Source organism: Leguminivora glycinivorella, chromosome 12 (assembly GCF_023078275.1).
Source record: "Leguminivora glycinivorella isolate SPB_JAAS2020 chromosome 12, LegGlyc_1.1, whole genome shotgun sequence".
NCBI lineage: Eukaryota > Metazoa > Arthropoda > Insecta > Lepidoptera > Tortricidae > Leguminivora > Leguminivora glycinivorella.
The window spans coordinates 11448035-11473336 of NC_062982.1; the positions used below are offsets into that span (position 1 = coordinate 11448035).

Consider the following 25302-nt stretch of genomic DNA (forward strand, 5'->3'; position numbering starts at 1 on the left):
GGTCCTCAAACACCCCGAGCCATCGAACACTCCGATTCGACTTACCCTTTACCGCATATGAAACGAAGCCATTTATGGCAAATATAATATTCAACTCTATTAATGGTCATTAAAGTTCAAATTGCAATACTGGGGTTTTTTTATATATTGCTAATGACACTGAAACTTGAGCAGTTTCATGTACTCTACCTACCCCTTTTGGGATTACAGGCGTGAATTTATTAGATCCATGCAGTAATATTAGTATAGTACATACTTATGAGGTAAATTGCATAGGGATAAAATAAAATGTCTTTCGAAGAGATGAACTTTGTTGGATTGGAAATATTGGAATCATCACATTTCACAATAATTGCAAAGCAATACTAAGTATATACTTATGTAACACGCCTAGGACAGTAAAGATTACCTTTTATTAGACAAAACTTGGTTTCACATCACCTATTCGATAAGGGATAAGGTGACTTTTCTTCCCATCTAGAAGGGACAAAGTGACACTTTTCTTCTCGGCTGGGAGGGAAAGAAAGTGTATTTTACCATGACACAATTTTTTGAAGTTAATTATTTCCTCATAGGTAGTAAAAGAACTTCCATCCCTTGGCGTTAGTTCACTTGAATCCCTCACTGCGCTCCGGATATACATATAGTTACATATCTACATACGAAACAGTAACAACTCAACATTTATAGGTCTCAAAATAAATAAAAATCAATGCTTTATTATTGGTAGGTCATAATTTAATGCAGTTTTTTTTAATTAGTAACATTTGCATCTGCTTTTACTTATTTAATATGACAATGGAATATTGTTCGTTATCTAGATAATTAATATTCTGAAACTATTTTAAACAACTTTTATATTTCGTTAGCAATTCGTACAATGACTGCTTTTACCACCTCTGGTCACAATTCTAAGGCTATATAATAACAAGGTGATACATTGAGCAGGCATTTACACGTATAGGCCCACGGGGAACTTTCTACCTTCCAACTGGCTACTTTTCGCTCACGTAATAAGATGTTATAGCACGCTTTACTTCAAAATGATTCAGTGTATGCAGCGCCTTATCGGTCATGTTGTGACACAGATTCATATAGGCGCTGAAGTTAGGCCCTTACTGGCTTGACAGGATCGATGTCGTAAGCAGCCATTTTATTCAGATAAACGCGTCAACACCTTTATTTCAACTCTGTTGTACCAACCAAGACAAATAAGGGCCTAAACTCAAGTAATCAAGTATTGAACTAGTCATGCCAGAAATACATGAACGTACGGTTAAGCGAGTTGGCGGATAAAAAGTTGCAAGGAACCGTTATCTTAAAAATATATATTGTTGTTTATGGTTTCACGTCAATAAGCATAACATAGGTACACAATTAATTGATTTATGTGTCAATATGGACTGAATTGTATTTGTTAATTGTAGTGGCAAGATAGTTATAAAAATAAATCAGGCTTTGCTTTTCATTTACTTTGAACAGTGCAAATAAAAACTCCACACAATTATGACAGTGGGTTTGTAAGTATTTGTTTGGGCGCCATTTTTACGGATGTATTATTTATTGCATGACGCTAGCGTTTATCGTTCCATCAGACAGTTTTAAAGTCAATCTAATAGATGACTGCATAGGTCACTCGACTCACTCGTAAAAGTGTGCAGACATTCGAAATACGCCCGTAATAACGGAGGTTTAAGTCACCTATTTTCATTTGTTTTAGTTTTACTCACGTAAAAGTGCATAATATAATAGACAGTCTGCGTTGTCATCAGTTAGAAAAGTGTACGTTTTTACATCTAATTCTAACAGATAGCAACATCTCAACGTGACACTTAGATGCGTGAGTAACACTTACAAATGTTAAAAAGACCGGCAATCAATTCTGTTTGGCACCAACAGTCTCTACTAAATACAGAAAATGAACCGCTAGAAAATTATACAATGCGGATTATGATTAAATTAAGCAGTTTGTGTTTAAATGTAGTCATGTTTCAAGCACTTGTTTGACCACAATTTAATTTTTAATGTAATAATTTTATTCAAGTACACATATTCTGAATAATTTGATTAAAAATAAATACAAAATTTTGAATTTAACTTTTAAAAATAAATTACAATAAAAATAGCTGCACCGAATCTCAAATTGAAATCAGAACACATGTACCCGGTTCAATGAACAATAAATACCTAATATAAACCTAAATCAACCAATATTTTATCAACAATGTCTATCCCTAATGAGATTTCTATATCTGATTGTCAGTATCGCATACTATAGCGCGAAAACTCACTAGGGCACTGATTTCATCCAACATAAAGTTTTCCCTTTGCACGCAGACATGTATTGGGAAGAGAAGAGAACACACATACAGTATGGTAGATGCTAGAATTTCCTTTTAGGTTATTTGTGCAGAAGTGCAGTGCGATAGACTTATTTTAAAAGTCAGAGCATCATAGTTGTGTCAAACTGCATGGTATGTTCCCTGTGTCGGGTGAAGCCAGCGCCGGCGCGGCGTGGACAGCAGGCAGCAGTCAGCAGGCGGGGAGGCTGCCGTACAGTAAGTAGCATCGAGATTAAATATGGAATGTAGTAAACACTCAATTGAAAAGACCCTCGGATTCTGGCAATTGTTCATCATTAATCTAATATTAAATTAGAGATAATATTTACAATAAAATAGTCACTATGCTATGTAAATTATTATTCCTTGCATTTACTGTACTGATATAGGATATGTTATTTATACACCATTATAAATAAATATAAAAGTTGTTTAAACACAGATTTATAGCTGCTGTATAGAAATTATTTTTTAAAATAGGTTACTTAAACATGAAACTGTACACTGCAAAGACATTAGCTTATTGACTGACCTTCTCCATAATATACAATATCATCAAGGTTACAATCGAAAGATTCATTAAATATTATATACTTTTAATTGTTTCTATTTGAATTAAATTTACCTAAGACAACATACTTCAATGTAGACTTTATAGCGTTATATCTTTTTATTTATTTCAGTCTTAGTTTTTTGCGAAACTCAAGAACGATGCGAGGAACACGGACGCACACGCTACGCACGCGATACACACCTACACACACTAGCGGGCTGCGAGACCTCGTCTTACGAACATAACTCCTCAATAGAAACAATTATCTCTACGTCTAAACCGATTAAAGTATCAAGACTAGCGTCGCTCGCGGCGGGCGCGGGGCCGCCCTCGGCCGTCACATATCACACGCGTCCCCGCGGCCCCGTCCGGCCGAGGCCGGGAGTCCCAAATAAATAAATACCAAGTCTATAATACTCCGGGACCGGCGCCGGCGAGCGCCTCGGCCAGTCTGATCGTCCCGATAATGGAATGTAAGCGTGATATGGTACTGACGCGCGACGCCCGTCGGCGTCACGCGTCGGGCGGCGGCGGCGGCGTCGGCGGCGCGCGCCGCGGCACCATCACGCACGGCGGCGGCGCGGGCGCCTCGCACGGCGCGCACGGCGCACACGGCGCGCGCGCGCCCATGCGGCCCCACCAGCGCGTGGCCTTCTGCAGCAGCCCGTCCTTCTTGTGGCCGCTGCTACCGCTGGCGGGGCCTGTCCCCCCCGCGCCGCCCCGCCGCGCCTCCGCCCACTCCGGCACGTCGCTCACGCACTTGTTCGGTGGAGGCTGAAAACTTCTCATCAACTCGGCTTGCTGAAATCAAAGCGAACGATCATATTAATAACGGGAAAAGATACATTTTATCGCCGCTCTTGCGGCAGTTACGGACGGATAAGATGAAGCGGTGAGTGCGATTATTTTAAGTGCAATTAAGCACTGGAAACTTTAAGGTGGTCCGGACGAGTAAAGAGGGAGGTGATCGATTCGAGATATAATTTTATCTTTCGGCCACTTTTTGTCATATTGCACTTTACATTTTCCTAGTCCCACTTTCATTTCTGCGTTTGTAGCTGAGCAATTCCCGTTAAGTTTGTACATTTGGATCACGTCTCCGATTTGGATAAAAATTGGTAGGCTGATAGAGTCCATGATGCTGAGCAAGATCCACTAGGTTTCCCAAAATGTCCTAGGTTGATTGTATGAAACTTTCCTTTTTTGTTACCGAAAATGTATAGAAATCTGGTAACAAAAAAGGAAGGTTTCATACAAACTACATAGGACATTTTGGGGAACCTAGCGGATTTTGCTCAGCATCATGGACTCTATCAGCCTACCAATTTTTATCAAAATCGGAGACGTGATCCAAATGTACATACTTAACGGGAATTGCACAGCTACGAGCTCGATTAGGAATGGACCAAATATGAAAAGACAAAAGAACCTTATTCAAAATAATGCTTGCAATGTGAAAGCTAATAATGAAGATAAGAAGAAGATCGATAAAGATGACGCCATGCAAGTCTCATTATCATCTTCAAATCTTATTCAAGTCAAGGATAAACATCAAAACGTCGCCGACGAAAAGATCCTGACAAACACCTACCCATTTAGAGTAACCTGCGAGTACAAGCCGGACGGGATGGGATCAAACGACAAAATAACAAAGAATCAAGTCAACCTTGATGAATTCGAAGAAAAAAATTAAAACATAAATTTAATGTTGCTCCGATAGCGAGTTATCGACTATATATCAGACATCAGTCTGCTACTTAGACAATACATGTCAATAGCGATAAGACGTGTGCAGTCTACATAACACATGCAATAATATGTTTTTGAAGTGGGCCACTTCGAATTACGTTCTTTGTTGATAATGTTGACGAATTTCTGTTTCACAGTTAAAATACAGTCCCCTATGACGAAGGTGTATGGAGGCAAAATAGACAGTTTTTCAAGTGGTGCTGGAATGCAGGGGACTGGCAACATATCTCAGATCTCCTATACTATAGATATCCCCAAGGTCCTACTCAACATCAAATGTGAGCAGAATTTCTTGAGGGACTGGGCTGGCAACCCTGGCCTGTAAATTTGCGGAAAATCGCCCGAATTACAATATACAAGTCAAAGTTTCAAGGTGACATTGAACTTGTGCAGTTTCTAATAGTTTCACGAGCAAATTCGGAGAAGTAGGTTGTGTAAGTTATGTAGCGGACGTGAATAGGATGTTTTAGTGATGAGTATCACTGTTGAGTGTTGAGTTATCAGGTCATAATATTTATTGTTATTTGTAGGGCAGGATGTTTTTTTTTTTAATTTATTCAAGAATAAACAGTCATACAATATACATATGTAAACTTACGTACATACAACTATTGACATTTATTGAAATTACTTAAATTTTTTGGATACTGACTGTGAGATAAGACTAAGATTTTGATAAAAATATAAAAAAAAAAACTCTTCTTAGTTTTATCGTACTATGAAAATCCCGAGGATTCTTATGCCTGCCTATACGAATACCACAGTGGTCTGACATGCGAACTCCTGCAATAGGTATCTAAAACTGTCAAACGTGTACTCGTGTCGGTTAGTTTAGTTCCCATTGTAAATAATTTAGTATTATTTCGTCAGTGGCTCTTGACCGGACGAGAATCTCATCGACGATTTTTATGGAGAATAATAAGTAGGTAGATACCAAAGTCTTATCATCTTGGCATTCTTGGCCTCATTTATCAGCAACCATGGGATTCTCAAAACATACGAATAATTTTGATGAAGTTACGGAGTTTCTGAAAATTATTTTCGACAAATTATTTTTTTGGTCTGCTGGTGTGAATGCGACCAGTGGTAACGCTGAAAGTGAACGCAGCCGACGCGCGCGTAGGAGGGTAGATCGCGCGCTGTCTATGCAATTTTAACACCCACCCGCCTTCGTCAGTTTTCCGTGATCATGATGCATGCAACTGCGTCGAAATATCGGGAGCTCGACAAAAATCAAAAAGGTAATCACGGTCTATATCCCGGTCAATATAAGTCTAATGAAAATAACCGTGAATCATTCAAAACTCGTTTTTCCTTTTGTTTTCAAGATTATATTTTTCATCGACAGCCGACTAGGCCACTTACTCTAAAACTGAACCTTATCGCTTGATAACAAAACCAGCAGTCAGCAGTGTCCATCTATCTAGGCATAGGTTACTTTTTGGTGTCAGAGTTGGCTTAAACGGATTCTAGTAGGATTTTTTTCTCAGTTTCTCAGTGAGAACAAACCTTTGATATATGATCGAAACTAGCGATCACGTCTCGAGGCGTGAACGTCGTTCCTATCAGGACCGAGTCACTGCGCTATGTCGTGTATCACTTGCCCTCTTAACGGCGCTAATGATACGCTGATACGATAGCGTGGAATGGGGCAAATGCGAGGTTAGCTTTGTATGGCATAGTTATTAGGTACCAAAATCCGAATACAATCAAATCGTTCGAAAATGACGAAGTTTTACTCTATATGCCCGCCTAAAATAGTATCGTTAAATTCGCACAGCAAATAGATGACCATTACCGTTACGCCACGCTGTGTTTGGATCTACTTTATCTAGATAAGTAGGTACGTAGACAGTGTTTGTTATTCGTACCTTTTTCAAGTTATATGACGGCATGAGATACGCAGATTAGGGTTATAGATAAAATTGATAAATGACACTGTTTCTAGGTACTGAGCGCAGTTGAGAAACGTGCTAAAGTTGATTTGGATAAAGAACATTTGTAGAAGTTCAGGCAGGAAAGCATGGTCGCGCGATATATGATATTGATAAAACATCTGGCCGTCCCTATCGCACTTACAAATAATGCGATAGGGACGGCCTGATGTTTTATGCATGTTTACCTGTCAGGTTATGGACCCTAGAGACGGGTAAAGCAATGGTCAGCACAAAATTTTATGGGAAGAGTTCAGGCAGATGGCTAAAGTCCTACGAAGAAGACAGGCCTCTGACCACTCTTGGATATGGGAGAATTAGGAGAGGCCTGAGCCAAGGGCAAACAGAATCTATTTCTGCGGCTTGGAGACACATTACGGCATGCCTATGAACTACGATACGAACATAGTTACTAAAATTCGTAACTTTTTCTGGATCTGAATTATTTCTTGGACCATTTTCCATAAGGCAGAGCACTAGTAAGCAGTCAAGGCAAATTTATGAAGGGGACAGTAAAGGATGCTCACCTGATAAGGGACTCGTAACTGCAAATGGGCGTCCTGCCCGTATTCGCCGTCCGGCAACTGTATGCTCGGTGGCAGGCCGAGCCTCTCGGCGGCGGCCGCAGATCGCGCTCTCGCGTCTTGCTCCACCATCTCTTGAATTCTCCCCACCATCGCCTGTATTCGCTGCTGCTTTTCCCATTCCCTGAAATTATAACATTAAGCTTTAATATCACCGGCCAAGATAGGTGAGAGTTTTAAATCATTCACGGTTAGTTTCACTAGAAATTTATATATTGCGGCGTATACAGATCGAGATTACTTTGTTTTTTGCCGAGCTCCCGATATTTTGTCACAGTTACATCCTGGTTAATATCAGAAGTCTAGATCAATAGGCGGACAAAAACGTGACATACGTGACGAACTAACGATGATGGGTCTCTGCAGATACAAATCCGCCAAATGTCAAGTAAGCTGTGTATAATTGTCACAAGACGGGAGTGGCGCAACGTTATAGCTTTAACTACTTATCGTTTTGTAATGCATGTGAAAATTATGCGTACAAGGATAGCTAAATTATATTGTGTTATAATAAGGAAAGGAATTGCATTTCCATGACGTGTAAGTCTTGATATGATAGATAACAACGTGATAAAAACCTCTTCATTGACTTTGTACGTCTGGCAAGCAGTGCAATACTTAAGTATGTTGTCATATTTAGAGATCAGTAACAACGTTATAATTTCGTAGCAGCGTGGTCGCGTTAAGTAAAACAACGTAGGAGTATTAGGCGGTCAAATTAAGGTTCGTATTAAACTTTCATTAATAATTTCACTTTACACATTTTGCTAACTCAACAACTCTACCACGAAATTAAGCCGTGCTTACTGATACTAAAGCCATATTCAAGGTTCAAAGTACGTATTCTGCAGAAACCAACTGCCACAGGCCAACTACAAGTTACTACATAGTACATGTTTTACTCGCCGCTCGAAGGCCAGAATGCAAGCAAAATCGTCAGTCATGATCTTAAGAACAGCTCTCGCTTGAATATTTGATTAAATCTCCTGCATGCACGTGTAAGATAAGTGCAAACTTCGTGCTGGCGTCGTGGTCAGAGCCCATACACGGACATAGATATAGCGATAGGTACGTGCTGGTACTTCGCAGCTCATTACTCAACTAGTAGGTTAATTATAGTTGTTCATGGTTTAACGCAAGAATTTAAATATTTAACGTAGGTATTTTGCCTGTGTAGTGAAATTCAATCAACTTGTTGCATTTTGTACATTGCTGTTATACACATGTAAAGATACTCTAGTTGAGCAATACGCGTGTGTAGAAGACCAACGCGTTTTGATTGGTTATCTTAATTTCTTTGGCATTTCCAGAACGACCCGTGCCGACCTCAATCTGATGAACTATATATCGCATACGGCACATTTGTTTTAAGTATTTCATTAGATAATTATTATGATTGACATTATTTTCTGACTGACTGGCGGATACTTAGTATGCAGGTAGATACTTAGTTCTATTCTAAGTATGTAAAGATCCAAGGAAACTCAACTGTCCGGCCTGGACTTGTAATCTAAAATAAAATACACATATTTTTCTAGCTGTCAAACTCAATCTATTGAGAAAAGTTGTCCTCCAAAGTTATAAACACACACAGGCACTAACTTCTGTAGAGAGTTTTGTTAGAGCAAATTGCTGGTTTGATTATATTTTAGAGGACGTGGAAACATACAAATACCTATGTTATTGATGATTTAAGCAGATTTTACAAAAAACACTGTTTCTTAATTCACATCGTTTCACTTATTTCACTTTGGTTTGAATCCCAGCACCTCCACCAAGTCGCGAACGCCCCCTAAGTAATCATATATTCTTACACACTTAACCAAAGTGAAAAGTGCGAAACTATAAGAAATAAAATAAAAAAAAAACTTTGCAGTGTTTTTCTTAAATATTAAGATTGAGCTGAAACAACAAAACACGTGTCCAGTGTCTGTAAAACTAGTTATTACATTACTAAGACCATTTAGTCGGATGAGATTTAACAGGTATAATTACGTATCCAGGGGGATACACTAGTTCAACGATCGTTCATTTTAGGTAGTAACAAGACTAATTTATGGCTAAAATACTGAATCTTTCATAATTATACTAAAATTAAATCTTTGATAATTATCGGGGTGTTATCAGAGAAATAAGTAATTCTTTTGATTATTGATTTAAAATGTTGATATAATTTCATGTACTTGTTTACATAACGTTAATGTGGTGTTTATTATCAAATTAGTAGTAATCAGGATAATCTACACACTCACTTTCAGTGACTGTTTGATCAGTTGATCACACTTGCTCAAGCATCTTGCATGCGTACCTGAGTCTAATCAGCCTATAATTGTTCCCTGAGAGTTAAGATTGTAGGAAAAAAACTAGGGTGTTACGGCTTTTTTTTCAAACTTTTGGCTGTCCAGACTACAGCCTGCGGCTGTCATGAATGAACACCCTCTTTGACAATATTTGACATGTCTCCCACGTGGGTAATGTACTATTAAATGTATAGTATAGTAAATAGATTAGGCAATACTCACGTAGAGTGGTGATGTCTGTGTTCGTGTCGCAGGCGCGGCCCCCCCGGCGCACCGAGCCGCTCCATGCCCGCGCACCCCGGCACTTGTACCGAGAGCATCTGCAAATCACAACACACTGCTCTCACTTATGTGGTCCACCTCACTATTAACCTATAATCTACGCCCGCAACGAAAATATTTATAGACAAAGACAAATTCGGACGTTATGGACACAAATGGGGGATATCATCGGGTTGCGTTGCCATTGCCACCATTTGCTGTATCAATGTCGGCGGCCGATCGTAAATTCCTAGGCATATAGTGAAACGGGAACGCTCTTATTTTTGAGCAGAGCCTGAAGAAGCAACTCAATGAAACTATCTATTATAGATAGTTTTAATGTGTTTAACATCAAAATATGATTGGTCGCCGACATCTATACCATCGGTGGAAAGAACAGTCATAGAAAGTATTAGTTTCCTAATATATATAAACACCTGTTTCACGGCTCTATTATTCTATATCTTATTCTTTAACCCATTTCGGAGATATTATAGTTCAATTGATGTGTTCAATGACAAGGATAGATCAGCTGTAGGTATATAGTAAATGATCGACCATACACAACACAACTGATTTATCCTTACCTAATGTGTATCGTAAAGTTCACTGAAGATTGAAACTTAAATAGATATTTATGTTACAAGTTACTAGGGGGCACCGTTGTTTTTTAACCGCACGAGCATCCTGAGCCATGATAAGGTTTCAAGGAAAGAAGGTTGCCGAAACGAATTTGGCCACGAGTGAAACATTTTTTATTCGAAACCATATTTAATGTAGGTAAATTCTTCCAGCCAGCTTAGGACATCAAATTAAAATTTATATTTAGCTTCATGTGTAGCGCTTTTTTTTTTTAGGAAATCCAGTCAAAGGTTTAAATCGCATTCGATTATTATTAAGTCCCGGCCGTCCTGGGGTACTTTAGGTCAGTCATAGGATATAAACTCTTATCATTCGATTTACCAGTGAACTTTAGAACTAAACGCTCAATAGATACAAAATATACGAGTAACGGAGCATCTACCATGAGATTTGACGAATTAAAATACGTTACTTGATAGCGTAAACGTCAGCGAAAATGATATTCTTTGTACTCAAAAGTGCATGGAGAAATTATGAATGAATTCATTGATAAATTCGCCATGCACTTTTGCTGCTGATAGTACCTATATAGAGAAAGTGCACACTGCACAGCACCCCCAATTAGGTACTTACTAGTAACCAAAATTACAACCAGTTTCGTTACGTTGCGTAGGTATACGCTATGGATGGAGTATCTTAACATACGTACGTACGTGTCTAGTATAATGTATTAATGTCAAATATTAATCGCATAAGCACGCGAGACATTAATACTTTTCTTTGTCGTCGCTTTTTTTAAATATGATAATAGTGATTGGCTGCGAAGGATTAAGATAATTTGATAATTTTCGTACATCATTATATCATTAATGACATCTCGCAGGAGCATGCATGTTTTATACCACGTCGGTGGCAAACAGGTATACGGCTCGCCTGATGGAAAGCGGAATGCATATTGCAGGACTACAGGTTTCATGCCAATGTCATTGCCTTGATGCCATTGTAATGTTTCCCGTTATTAACCCCCGACGCAAAAACGACGGGGTGTTATAAATTTGACGTGTCTGTCTGTTTGTCTGTCTATCTGTGTTTGTGTTTGTCTGTGGCATCATAGCTCCCGAACGGATAAACCGATTTAGATTTATTTTTGTTTGAATGCCGAGTTAGTCGGGAGTGTTCTTAGCCATGTTTCATCAAAATCGGTCCACTTCGTCGCGGTCGGGGTATTTTTCAAAATTTTAATTTTGTGGTTAGGTTATACAATAATATGGCTAAATGATCGCATCTAAAAATAATCTTACCTAACAAGGATTATTTATATAGGGTTTGCAATCTTCGTACTAAGAATCGCACCTCCATTTTTAAGAGCCACCAATTAAATTTAATAATACCATAACTACATACATTGAAGATGCCTACGATTTTTTTTTAAATGTGTATTGACATTATATCATGATATTAAAACAAAGAAATATGTCATTTGTTCTTATCAAAAATAAAAACACGCAAACATATTTGGGGAAAATATGATTTTGGCCACTTCCAGGCTGCGAAACCGCGCCATCTAGTTTTAAGCCTAAAAGGCCCATACCCTTTCAGGGGTACGTTTTTTTGTATGGGTTTTGTCAGTCTCGTATTACCTATTTCGTTCTTGATAAGGATATTGAATTATTGACTTAGCGGTCTCATACATTTTGTATTGACTTACATTACTTATTATGTGGTTACAACAATAATTGGTGTATACAAATGCAAGAAGAAACAACCCAAAGCCATCCGAAAGCCATTAGTATGTAGGTTGCAAATATCTTAATAATTGCATATGATGATTATGATGTCATCGTATGGAAAATCTGTTTTTAAGTAGGCTCCCCTAGTCACCCTCTACTTTGAACAATAACACAGAAGTGACTCGTGGGTAGGTATAACTATGCTATGCTAATTATCTAGAACTTTTTTATACTATAGGAGGATAGATAGATAGATAAATCATTTATTTGGCAAGTTAGGAGGCAAACGAGCAGACAGGTCGCCAGAAGGTAAGCGATCACTGCCGCCCATGGACACCCGAAACTGAGTCAGTGTACGTTTTGCAATCACTTTTTATTATAATATTTCAGTGTTTTCATGTTGAGAAAATTGACGTGTTACCTTTTAATTTTACGATATTGTTGTATGTTTATTTAAATAGTTATCTTATAATTATAACAAAAATACAATGTAAATACCTATATTTAGCTAATGGTGATGTTACCGAAGGTAGGCGAAAGTAAGCACATATTTTGTGTTCCCAAAACTCGCAGATAACCCTTAAAACGGAGTTTAACATCAATTAACATATCTACATATAGCTATATCTACTGTTCTTTGCACATTACATTACAACTTTACGACAACGAATGTTTAAATTAGATTAACATTACTTGAATAACTAGGTAGGTACATTATTTATTTAATAGGTAATTACGTAGTAAGCAGCTGATCTAATGCAGGCGATAACAAGTTAGGTAGGAACTAATTGACTTTATTTCGGTTCGGACAGCATAGATAGCCTAATGAGTTCTCGATTTATTAATGAAAATTAGGGATCACAATTAATTAATAACATAATTACATACCTATGCTGTAACAGAGTTTCAAACAAATATTATTCATGCAATTTGTATGTAGAGGTATACATGTTATTTGAAACAGTTGAATTATACTTTTGCCTTTGGGAAAAAAAGCGAATGGTAATATATTCGTGACTTTTTTGGAATGCTGAAATGTTTGTATTTATACATATTTTTTACGAGTAAAGTCAAAGTAACGTTACGCGTGCGTTACGCAGACGACAGCATATATTACAGTATCAAAATCGTGGTCAACAGTATCAAAAGCCAATTAGTACCTATGTACCATGTAGCTCGTAGTAGAGAGAAGTAGGGTCTGGCCAGGAATATATTATGAGCATTGTCAAGAGGACGCTGTCAATCTCATGTTTGTGGTGGCAGTTCAATATACTATATATGTTCAATATAAAGTTAGTTATCTTGATATTCCGCAACATGGCGCGTAGTCATGTATGAGGCTTTACATTAAAGTTATATTTTAAGTAATATAAATTTAAGGCATTTAATTTATTAACCTAACCATAAAACGAGTTGTTTGGAATGACTTTAAAGGACTGGTTTTGATTGAAGTTAGAAAGGTGGGTACTTAAAGATTAGCATATACAATACATAGCTTGGCATAATTTTTTTTTTATTTATTTATTTGAGAAACAAACAGTCGTTTACAAATATTGTTACAATTTTTTCTTAAATTTAGACTTGGAGTTTCCTTATTTTTTACAATATTGCAGTCTATATAAAAATACTAGTTTCATGGGTAGATTCATAAGAGCCAGGCAATAGTCTATATTTTTATAATTATTATTTTAACATCAAGTTATTCTCGCCAAGTTTCGCGAATCGTCCCATAGGTAGGTACATGAAGATTATAAAACTATGTGAGTAGGTACTTAAATGTAGAAAATTATGGGTACTAACATAATTACCGGAAGGTGAATTAGCATTACGTGAACAGTAATTTAAAAAATTAATGACCGAAAATACATTTTATTGAATTAATGGAACTGTTAAACAAATCAATTTGATAAAGTTTTTCATTTTTTTTATTCATTTTTTTTTATCATAATTTATTTTATTTAAAAGACTGCATCGAACAGTCAACCTAAACTATCATAAGTTCATAACCTGGTAAGGCCCAGCCATAAAAAAATATATAAATAAATTACCACTGAAGATTAGTGCAGAGAATAGTATAGTTTATTTGTTAAAAAATTGTAATGAATGAAAACAAATGCAATCCAATTTAATAAGATTAGAATTTAATCGCTCAAGTTATTTTATGTTTAACCCTGACATATTCATATTTCCACAAACATGCTAATATATTATACAAATTTGAACAATATTGTCTTCGAGATAAAGTTCAAAATTATGGAGGTGTTCACATCAGCCTTCAAAAGATGGCTGGTATTTTTTTATTAACCAAACAGTACCTTAATATGTTAACAGTCAATCAGGATAAATCATTATGAAGAAGAAAAACAAACTTAAATATGTCATTGGGTTATCATAAAAGCTCTCTTGTTGTGAATGTCAAGGTTTCCTTTTACTTATTAAAATACCTATTCCTATGCTCTACCTCAGTCACAGATATTGAGATGTCTATGAATATGGACATGCCATAGATACCAATTTTGCTTGTCATAGACTGTTTGTGTTTTGCTGCAGCCAGCGCCGGCCCGTGCACTCGATCAGGGTAGAGCGAGTTTGAGTTTCGGCGCCCTTGGGAAGAAGTTTCACTACGTAGGAAAATAAATCGCGAGCGTAGCGAGCGCGAAATTTTTTCATAGTATTGCCGTAATTTGAAGATTAACGTAATACAGAATTTATGGATTTCATCATACAGAGTGCGAAAGGGAAAAATGGTTGAACTTTCGTAGTCGCACCCTAGTATAGTTACGTGTGAAATAACAAGCAAAATGGAGCACTATAGTGGCCAAGTGAGGAGCGCATTTCCGGAATTTGTTCTAACTAAAAGAGAAGATAATTATAATAGTAAGCGCGAGCGAAGCGAGCGCGATTTTTTTTCCTATTGACTCAATTAATTATTCCCCGCCAGCGGGGAATCCGCGAACTTTCAAGCTTTTGTCGTCTGCGGAGCTGCGGTCTTTGACATATTTTGGGGTATTTTATGTTCCCGACTTTTAGGCCTTATATTTCGCCATCACTATTATTTTTATAACACTAAGAGTTAATTAAGAGATTAACTGTGGACTCGATCGTCACCGTCGGGATGCCCATTTCGGTATTTTGCCACTAAGTAATCTGAGTGCTTTGAAATTCGCTCACCATCTGCTATGACTCACAAAATTGCGCCTTTCTGAGCCGTTTTGCGCCTTTGGCTTTATGAGGAACTCCGCTTTGGACTATCGGGTAGACTCATATTTTTGCATTTGGATAGCGACGTAACTTTGCCGTTCGCCGCACAACAACGTGGTTCGTCAAGGGCTAGAATCCTCCTTTTACGGCGCCCTAGCATCAGTGCCCTTATGAATGGCAATGTGGTGCAACATTCCACTTAATCTGAATTACAAATCTAGATTTTCAATAGGTGGATTCATTTTCTACTCCTCTCGCCATTTTGTGATATGTGCGCGCCCACGCAACGTATAATTTTTTGTATGGATTTTTCCACATTCTCGATTTTGGCGCCCCGTTACCATGTGGCGCCTAGAGCGGCCGCTCCACTCGCTATACCCTTAATCCGGCCCTGGCTGCAGCTAATGAACACATTGTCCGCAATCCTATTCTGTCTCTATCACAACTTGTTATACGGTTATCTTTTCAGATTCCTTAACCTTTTATTTATTATATGTTTTTTGCACAATAAAAGGCATTCTCTATCAGTCAACCATAGGGCAAAACAGAAATTGTATATCATAGCTTTTCTATTTTGATGGTCTCAACATGGGAGAGGACAGTAGTCAAAGTAGTAAGATATGATTCTAACCTGATAATGAGGGATTGTAAACAATTTTAAAAGGTGACAAAATAGGCATTTGGATAAGATGAAACTGAATTAATGGCTATGTACTATAATTACTATATTCTGTTATAAACCAATAATTAATTACTTTGACCTAAAACTAATTTCATTTACAATTTGTTTGCTTTTACTTACTTGTTAGTAACAAGTATAATAAATGAAGTTTGGGTCTTAGCAACACATATTTATTAATAATCTTGTGCAGGATATGAGAGCAAATAAGTTTAAAGCATTACCTAAAACTTGCTACATTGTACTGCTGACAAGCCCCAAGAAAAAACTGATAACTTCTAAACATTTTGTATGTCAAATTGTATGAAAAAAATATATCTTCTAGAAACAGGAATAATTCACTATTTTATATAAATATTAACCTTTACAGGTTTTAATGAATTATGTGATTCATTTTAACTATCATATGTATCAGTATGCATAAAAAAATCTCTATTGGTACATACATATACGTAATCTGTCTAGCTAATGCATTTGTTTACAGTGTTTATATTTAGTAGGTAGCTAGTGTCACATAAACATAATTTATTATTATCTCCATTATGGGCCCTATCCTCAATTCAATAACATTATGTTTATGTAAGTAAATAAGTGCATAACAAGGAATTAGTACTAAACAAGTATCTTGGAAGTATCAACTCAAAATCACTTTTGAATAAATGCTAGTTTCCTACTAGTCAAATCAGCTCCTTTTTAAGAACTGTCAAAACAATTTGCTAATATGGAATTACTATGAAATACTGAGGAGTGACGTCACAGTCAATTCATTTACTTTATATCTTTGTCTTTGACTTATTAAATAGAAATTATGTTTAAATATAACTACTGTCCATATTTTTCTTCTAATTATGTGGAGCTTTATTTCGTGCGCTGCATAAAATATTTTATTTTAAGTATAGGAAACTAGCCTATTATACAGTCATCAAGTCAAGACTTAATTTATGTTGAAGATAATAGTCACTAAGGATTATAATCTAGTTTTTTAGTGTTACTAAATATCAGTTGTTTGTATTTTAATTCACAATCAGTATTCAATAGCGGCTATACTAATAGCTAATCAAAGTGTTCAATGACAAAGTTGAAATGCACATGCAAATTATACCATTCAGTTTCATCTCTATTTTTAAAATAAGTCCTATGTAAACAATAAGCATACTTTTATATTTCATTAATTTAATTTATGCTCTTAGTTATGCATTGTGGAAAATGTATGTATGTAGATACCTATTTGTTTTTATTTGTTATACTAAGTTGGTAAGTTTGATATCTGCATAAATTAGTTATTTATAAATAATAACAAAGACTGAAGTTGCTGGATGAATACTAAGCCTGATAATGATAACCAAACAATCACAATAAAGCTACCTACACAACTCAAGTGTATGTTCCTTCTGATAAACATATTTGTTGGACTAGTGCACATAATCAAGACTTCTCACAACTAAGGCGAGAGGTGATTACGGAACTGTCTGTCATGAAAATTTATTTAAATTTACACAAACAACGTCTGGGTGTGACGTTGCTATCGGCGCGCCTCTTATCACTTGGCATGCTCCCGCCGTCTCGCGGCCGAGCTGCCGAGAGCCGAGTGCCTCGGGCCTCACTTCACTCCCTTCCACTACAAATCAAACACTCGAATATTCTCACTCGCCTACATTCATTTACTAACATTATTGATTCAGTGTAATCCTTTACACCATCTCAGGACGACGGTAAACTATCGGTAAGCCCCCTAAGTTAATAGTTGTTATTTACTATAGTCATATGTCATAATCAAGCTCGTGTTCTCCTATCTCTTACGACTTGTATGTAAATTACTTACTATTTGAAACGTTGTCGTCCACAATTCTTGTAGGTTTTTCACCTATTGATGACAGTTAGTGATGTGCTTGTGTCCAATGATTAACGATGACACGCCGAGGAGTTAAATCGAATCGATCACTCGATTTTTTACGGTTGCCGTATAAATCCACACAGCCACTGACATTTAAGAATTTGTTTTCGCGAACTGCTTCAACATTGACTTTAAACAAAACAATCACAGGGCACTAGACGGAGACTACAACACCCGTAAGCGCTTTTGCAATAATTAACTATCATTCACTAATAAATAAAATATGTTTTTAAATGCAATAACACTATAAAAATAAATTACTTTTGAAATAAGAATAACATATAAATTCCACTATCGCGTATTTTGTCTTAGAGTTGTTTTTCATATTGGCAGGAAGACGCCTGCCATCGAGCGAGTCTTGTTATTCAATGACGCGGACGCGGCGCGGTGTTCGCAGTCGCGTAGCGGGAGAAAACGGGCGGGCGGCGGCGGTGCACCGGCTGCCGCCGATGTTGTCTCACACTAGCGTAGGCAGTTGTGTGTCACGTCGACCCCGACACACAGACGTAACCTGCTATGTCTAGCCGTGTCTGTGTGCTCGACAGCCGACACAATACAGTACGTGTGTTCCGCGCCAAGGTAAATGTGTGCGTAATGTTACTATCAGTACGACGTACATATGATTCGGCACACATGTAGAAGAAGCTCGATTGCTGCCACCGCGCCGCGCCGTCGTTTGTATGGGCACCTATATGTAGGTATTAGCGAGCGATGCGATGACGCGTTTGTCGGCTTGCGAGACGAGACGAGACGGTTGGCATTGCTCAATGATCGAGGTAATCGTAAGAGTTGTAACGAAATCGAAGTAGGTAGATACAAATCAACATATAACAGAAACCAGTAAATCATCCACGCCATCCATGTTAACATCCAGGTACTTGAGATTTCCAAGATTTTTTTACTTAATTACAGATTAACCGTTAGGTACAACACCACTATTTATCTAAACATCACATTACATAACACAACCGCAACACGGGGTCAAAAAAAGTCTTATCTTAAAATACCTGTGCTAATTTATTTTTATAGTGTATTTTTAAATAGTATTGTTAAAAAACCAAGCATAAGTACTTGTTTTACAACACTTATGCGCGGTTTCGCTCGCGTTAGAAAGAGGCAAAAAGTAGCCTATGTCACTCTCCCTTCATCTATCTCCACTTAAAAAATTACGTCAATTCGTCGCTCGTCAGTTTTGCCGTGAAAGACAAACAAACAGACACACACACTTTCCCATTTATAATATTACTTGTATTGTACTAAAACGTATTCTGTGATATTAGTAAGGATTGTTAAAAAATCACTAATTCGAATTGAAAGTTTGGAATCCAAAACGCATACCGAGCGAGACTCTAATGGCCCTATTCGACTAGTCAGAAAGCGCCATCGTAACATAACCACTATGTGTAAGACGCCGATCGAAACGCAGCAGATTGGCTCTGTCGCACCAATACGGGCGAGCGATAGAGATAGAGTTGGTTACGATAACCATAATTATTATAGTAAGCGTTTGTGCATTTGGCTACGTAGGTACCCTGGCCCCGTAGCCGAATGGCATTTCTCCGACGCCAAACGAAAGCGATACGCCGCTGGCTCTGTCGCGCCAATACGCAAGCGCGATAGAGATAGATATCTACTAGCGCTTCGTTTCGTGAGCGTTTCGTGAGCGATTGTGCCATTCGGCTAGCCACCCTGGGCAGAAAGGTGCGTAATTCCTACGTTAGATAGATTAAGGGTCGGTTGCACCAAACCGTCTGTCTCCATTAAATCGTTCGTTAAATTATATTGTATGGGAACTTCCATAGACGTCTGCTGCGTGACGATGATGTGTCTGTCAAATGTGGTTGATGCAACTGGAGCTTAGACTTTCATTATAACTAAATGTTATTAGGACCCCTTAACATTCTAATTGAGTCCTTGAATAGTAGATTTCTCATATCGACGGTGAAGTACCATGAACTCCCAACTACTTAGGTTTTCGTACTTAGTTAGGAGTTCATGGCACTTCGACACCGATATGAGAGATAATTTCGTCCTCAGCAACTGTGACCTGGGTGGCCGAGAGGATACAGGCATCTGCCGCGATTGCAGAGTACCTACGCTAGTTCGATTCCAACCTCAGCACCTGAGCAGTGCCTAAGCACTGGAGGCCTTGGTCACTTTTTCTTTCATATACAGGGTGTCCCAAGACCATGGGACATGAAGGGAAAGTATCTAAAATATCACAGATAGGATATATTGCTGAAAGAAGACTTTATTTTATTTTTAAAACTTGGTAAAACTGCATTCAAAAAAAAATTTTTTTTTTTTAATGTACGGACAAATTTTAAGGCTAAGGAGTCTGCCATGTAAAATGTTAAAATTCATGGTCTTCCTTTTATCTCCGACACTATGTTATTTAGAGAAAGATAATCTTTATGATGAAGCCTATCGATCGGTATGACAAAATTACAGGATGTTTTTTTTTCTCGTGTAGCGGGTTTGATTCCCGGTTTAACCATGTAATTATTTAAAAATCTATGAATGGAGTTTTACTTAGTTTTAAAAATAAAATAAAGTCTTCTTGTAGCAAAATACCCTATCTACGATATTTAAGGTACTTTCCGTTCATGTCCCATAGTCTTGGGACACCCTGTATAATATGCGTAATTTATTTTGTTTTTAACCCCTTGACATTGTTCAGAACAAAAATGCGGTTTTGATAAGCAATACGGGTAATTCATTTTATATTAACGAGATAGATACCTACGGTGAATCAATTTTATGGTCGGTTGTGTGTTCTTGAAATCGTCCTTAGTAAACACGCCACCGACCCACCTATTTGTAAGCAGTCCACTCAAATAGTAAAACTTATACTCGAGCGTGTCCGATTAAGGATTTCGCTTTCGCAAATCCTATCGACGCGGAATCGGCTCTAGCCGACCAAAAGTCGCTCGTTACTATGAAGACGCGTCATTGTCGCTTGAACGCATGTTCAATTAGCCCCGTTACGCCGTGTCTTGCGGACGCGACGGCGACGTTCGCGCGACCGTCGCCGTCGCGTCTCATCGCATCGTCTACTTTCCATATCGATAAGGCTTGATTTCGTATGCGTCGCATCGCCGACGCGCGACCATCGCGCGACCGTCGCCCACGCAAGCCACGGCGTTACCCTGCAACCAGGACTGCCGAGTCTCTATCGGCTTTACGACGAGGTTATGACCTTAGTATATGTTACTTAGCAGGATGGAACATACTTATTTATTACTGAAAGAAGATATTATTTCGATTTAAAAAAATTAACTGCATTTATAGATTGTAAACTATTACATGGTTAAATCGGGAATCAAACACACTACACGAGAAAAAACGCGTGATGCGATTGCGAACTCATCAATCAATGGCGTTGTGGCATTCCTGCGCACAAGGTGCATTGACACCTAATGTGAATTTTCGGTCGTATCGGAAATGGGCTCTACCCATGGCTCTGCCGTTTTTTGCTCACCACTTGGCGCCACTGTAGATGGTGGTCTAAATTACTGTTTTCAGTTGTATTATATAAGGGTTAGTTTCTAATTATGTTGAATAATCCGCAAAATAAAATTTACAAAGTAAAAACGAATTAAGTATATAATAAAATTATTATACAGTTGTAATAAAAACGCGCGTAAGACAGGCTAGAAGAAGACATTGACATTTGAGGTTTGAGGCCAGGCCACTCATATCTAAGGCACGCCACAGACAGTCTGAAAAATTCATAATCTTAAAAAAAGATTTGTATGCAACCTGTCAGTTCAAACTGACAGATCTGACAGTTTAAACTGAGAGTTGCATACAAATCTTGTTTAATAAGATTATGATTTTTTCAGACTGTAGCGTGCCTAAGGCGGCTCTTATTTTATGAACGTGTTATCCTGTGTCTGTGCCCGATTCGAATTCTACCACATTAAGCTAAAAAACGAAAGTTTGAAATATATGTTATTGAGATGAGATGAAGTAATGTTAGACTTGTAAATTTGCACGTAATAAATGTTATAGGGACGCAAATCGTCACAAAAGCAAGTGAACCCAAATGGCTGGGATTAGGGCAAACGAATGATGAAAGGTGATATACCACCGGGTGTCCCTAAAACCAACACCAAAACGGAATGGGGTTGAGATGAGATATTGGCACCTTAAAACTTTTTTGTTTACGTTTTATCAAGGACAATATATACCGGGACTGACAAAGCCCATACAAAAAAGTGTACCCCTGAAATGTATAGGCCTTTTAGGGATAAAACTAGATGGCGCTGTTTCGCAGCCTGGAAGTGGCAAAAATCATATTTTCCCCAAATATTTTTGCGTGTTTCTATTTTTCATAAGAACAAATAACATATTTCTTTATTTTAATATCATGATATCACACATTTTGAAAAAATAAAACGAAATTTGTAGGTATCATCAGTGTAGTTATGATAGTACCTACTTATTTAACAGGTGGCGCTAAAAAAAATGAGGTACCTACCTACGATTCTTAGTATGAAGATTGTCAATACTATATCATCCTTGGTTTTATAAATTAAACGACCAATATCGCAAAAACCATCACATTTCCATTACAGTAAAATTCGCTTATAGTATTTTATGCAACAGGCGTATAAAGGAGGTCAAAAAAGACGAGTGGCGTGGGTAACAATTTGAGGCGAAGCCGAAAATTGTTATTTAGACGCCACGAGTATTTTTAGACTCAGTTAAACACCGTTGCATACAATACTTTTTCTAACGACCATGCACTTAGTTTTTAATAGTTTTTTTGAATAACTTTCGTGAAATTCACACTGTTTCCTGTATTTTGACGCAAAGGTTTGCACTGTCAGTTCGGTTGCCCAAAGCCTTCCCGCGCACGCGCGCAGTGTCGTTATAAGTCGTTGCCATGGTTACAGAGCCAAACAATGCGTTTTCAGTTTTTTCGATACTGCGCGCATGCGCGGAAAGTCGATGGAGGCTGGCTTTGGGGAATAGACCTTTATGTAGGGTTTTAAAGATCTGTGCACGACCCTGTAAATGACGAATAACAGTTCGGGAGTAGAAAAATGCAATAGTTAATGATATTTATGTCCTACCCTACAGTACTGTTTCAAGGACTGTGCTACACATGTCAATCTATTTATATATTATGTGTATCCCCACAACCCCTTTTCGTTTTGGCGTTGGTTTTAGGGGTATGAATGTGTGTATGTTCAGTTTATAAATGTTTAGGTTAGAGTGAACTCACGGGGCAAGCGGCGGCGGCTGCGGCGGCAGCGCGCCGGCGGCGCAGGAGCGGGCGGGCCAGCGCGCCCGCGGCGCACACCACCACCGCGGTGCCCGCGCATGCGCCCGCCCACCACCACTCTGGAATACAACAACGATATGTTCAGGTCAAGGTATATTTTGGCACGGAATTGTCTCATCTTAAATACAGTCCCATGAGTTGAGAGCATTCATTCTCTCAAGTTAGTATAGGATGTGAGAAAAAAGTCATTTCAGAAAAAAAATCCAAATTTATAACAATATTCGTTCTGTTTGTACTTAATGAATAATTCCGCCACTAAAGAGTTTTTTTCTATTTAATTAATTAATTTATTTATTTAATCTTTATTGCACAAAAGAAAAATCTTACAGTACAAAAGATGGACTTGATGCTTTAAGCATTATTTACCAGTCAACCTCGAGGCTAAGCAGAGAGACTGTGTGTGTTAATATGTCTTTCCTGTAAGTTTTTAGTTTCGGTGCATATAAATAGACACTTACTCGACTATAAATAAATAAACACATGACATCATTTGATACTGACATAATATCCGATCCATATCGTATTTAGAGATAATTTCAGGTCTTATGGAGAAGTTTGAATAAAATTACCACCCAGAGTTGAGTGAATCAGAGTGACTTTTACGACTCGGGCTTCAGCCGCATTTGAGGTCAGGACCATAGATGCCAATTGAATTTTACAATTTCTTAATTTTCGAGGCAGATAAGCATAATGGGCGCAACGGGCGGATAGCAACGAGACGGCGCGCGGTGCGAGTTGTAAACATCCATGCAGCAGAATTGGAATATTCAAACTACCTATGAGTTTGCAGCATTGCTATTTTAAAACGAGACCAGGAAATAGGCAATGTTCAACAGGTATTTTTCAGTTTATATAACTAGATTTTGATAAAAAAAATATAGAGCCAAAACGATAACAATTTTTCCCCTCACTAGCTCGAAAACAGGTGTTTTGTCCTTTAATACCAGCGGGTAAAAGCGCATTTTATCCACTAGTGGGTAAAGTAATTTGACCTTGAATAAAGTCAAATTGACTGCTTTAAAATTGATAAAAGTAGGTGAATCTAGTAATAAAGATGATTTGCCACCTGTGGAACTACTGGAAGCAGTGATAAATGCATTTTTTGCGTTGTAGTTTCCTCGCTATAGTAAGGGGAAAAGTTTTGTGTTACACTCGGGTGCAAATGTATTTTACTTCTCGTGTGTTAAAAAACTCGCAAGTTCAGGATTCTATTCTCGAACCACTCGCTTCGCTCGTGGTTCAAATCCTTTCACTTGCTAGGTTTTTTTCAATTCCACACTCGGCGTTAAAATACAACTTTGCCCCTTGTATAACAAATAACAATTTTTTCTGGGTGGTAAATTGAGAATTCATTCTTGAAAGCCGTTAATAGGCGGTAGAGATAAATTATGTTTTTTTTTTATTTATTTTTAAAGGACCTTTGTAAAAATTACATATCGGCCATGATTTTATTTGAATAATGTTTAATTCCATGAGATGATATCAACTTGTCATATTAATAATATTCATCTTGATGGGATATATACGAACTTACTACTACTAGACTTGGCCATGTCATTGTCCACATCAAAGTTAAACCTATACCGGGTGTATGCTATAACAGGAGTAATATATTAACCCTTAAATGCATGAATTTTTCTTTTAACGAGATATTAATATATGTGATAGGTAGACAATGGTTTACTGACTCTGGGAAAAAAAATAAAAAAAAATAATTAAGATCGATTTTTATACTAAATCAGTGTTAGAAGTTAAATAGGTAAAATCTTATTTATATCAATATGTCGTAATTGGTAAGTTTTATTAAAAAAAAAATACTACTATTAAAAAGGTACACTATTTGTGAAACCTATATGATAAAATGTTTAAACATAAACTAATTACTAACTCCGAAAAAATCAGCCTAAATCACATACTAAAAATCGCCATCGTCCTGTTTTTTCACACTTTTCCGCCATTTTATCTTAATCCTTAAATAATAAATAGTAAATCATTATATTATTTAATTTATTTAATTGTATATTAAATAATAATAAATAATGAATAATAGTTAAGCAATAAATATGATTTTGGATAGCTACATATCGAGCCACGGGCCATCAAATATATGATGCATATATACCTACATCACCATACATTTAAGGGTTAAACCAGACTGAGGGCTGGCTAGAGGCTGTAGTCCTCAAACGACGAACTATGT

The 25302-nt window shown here is 37.5% G+C and overlaps 1 protein-coding gene across 1 annotated transcript; it reads right to left on the minus strand.

Annotated features, from left to right (window-relative positions):
* Window positions 1-716: 716 nt before the first annotated feature.
* On the minus strand, window positions 717-23741 carry LOC125231989. The gene is made up of 5 exons (XM_048137596.1): window positions 23672-23741; window positions 23043-23161; window positions 9685-9782; window positions 7106-7286; window positions 717-3696 (listed from the first exon to the last, which is right to left on the minus strand). Exons 1-5 carry the CDS (start codon window positions 23739-23741, stop codon window positions 3409-3411), a joined length of 756 nt encoding a protein of 251 aa, XP_047993553.1. The 3' UTR covers window positions 717-3408.
* Window positions 23742-25302: the final 1561 nt, after the last annotated feature.

Excerpts from the sequence above, each read along its gene's own strand:
- LOC125231989 (XM_048137596.1), bottom strand. The coding sequence starts at position 23,741 with ATGGTCCTGACCTCAAATGCGGCTGAAGCCCGAGTCGTAAAAGTCACT. Across the intron at positions 9,783-23,042 it reads CAGCCGCCGCCGCTTGCCCC|ATGCTCTCGGTACAAGTGCC; the intron begins GTGAGTTCACTC and ends TGTGATTTGCAG. Across the intron at positions 7,287-9,684 it reads CACAGACATCACCACTCTAC|GGAATGGGAAAAGCAGCAGC; the intron begins GTGAGTATTGCC and ends TTATAATTTCAG.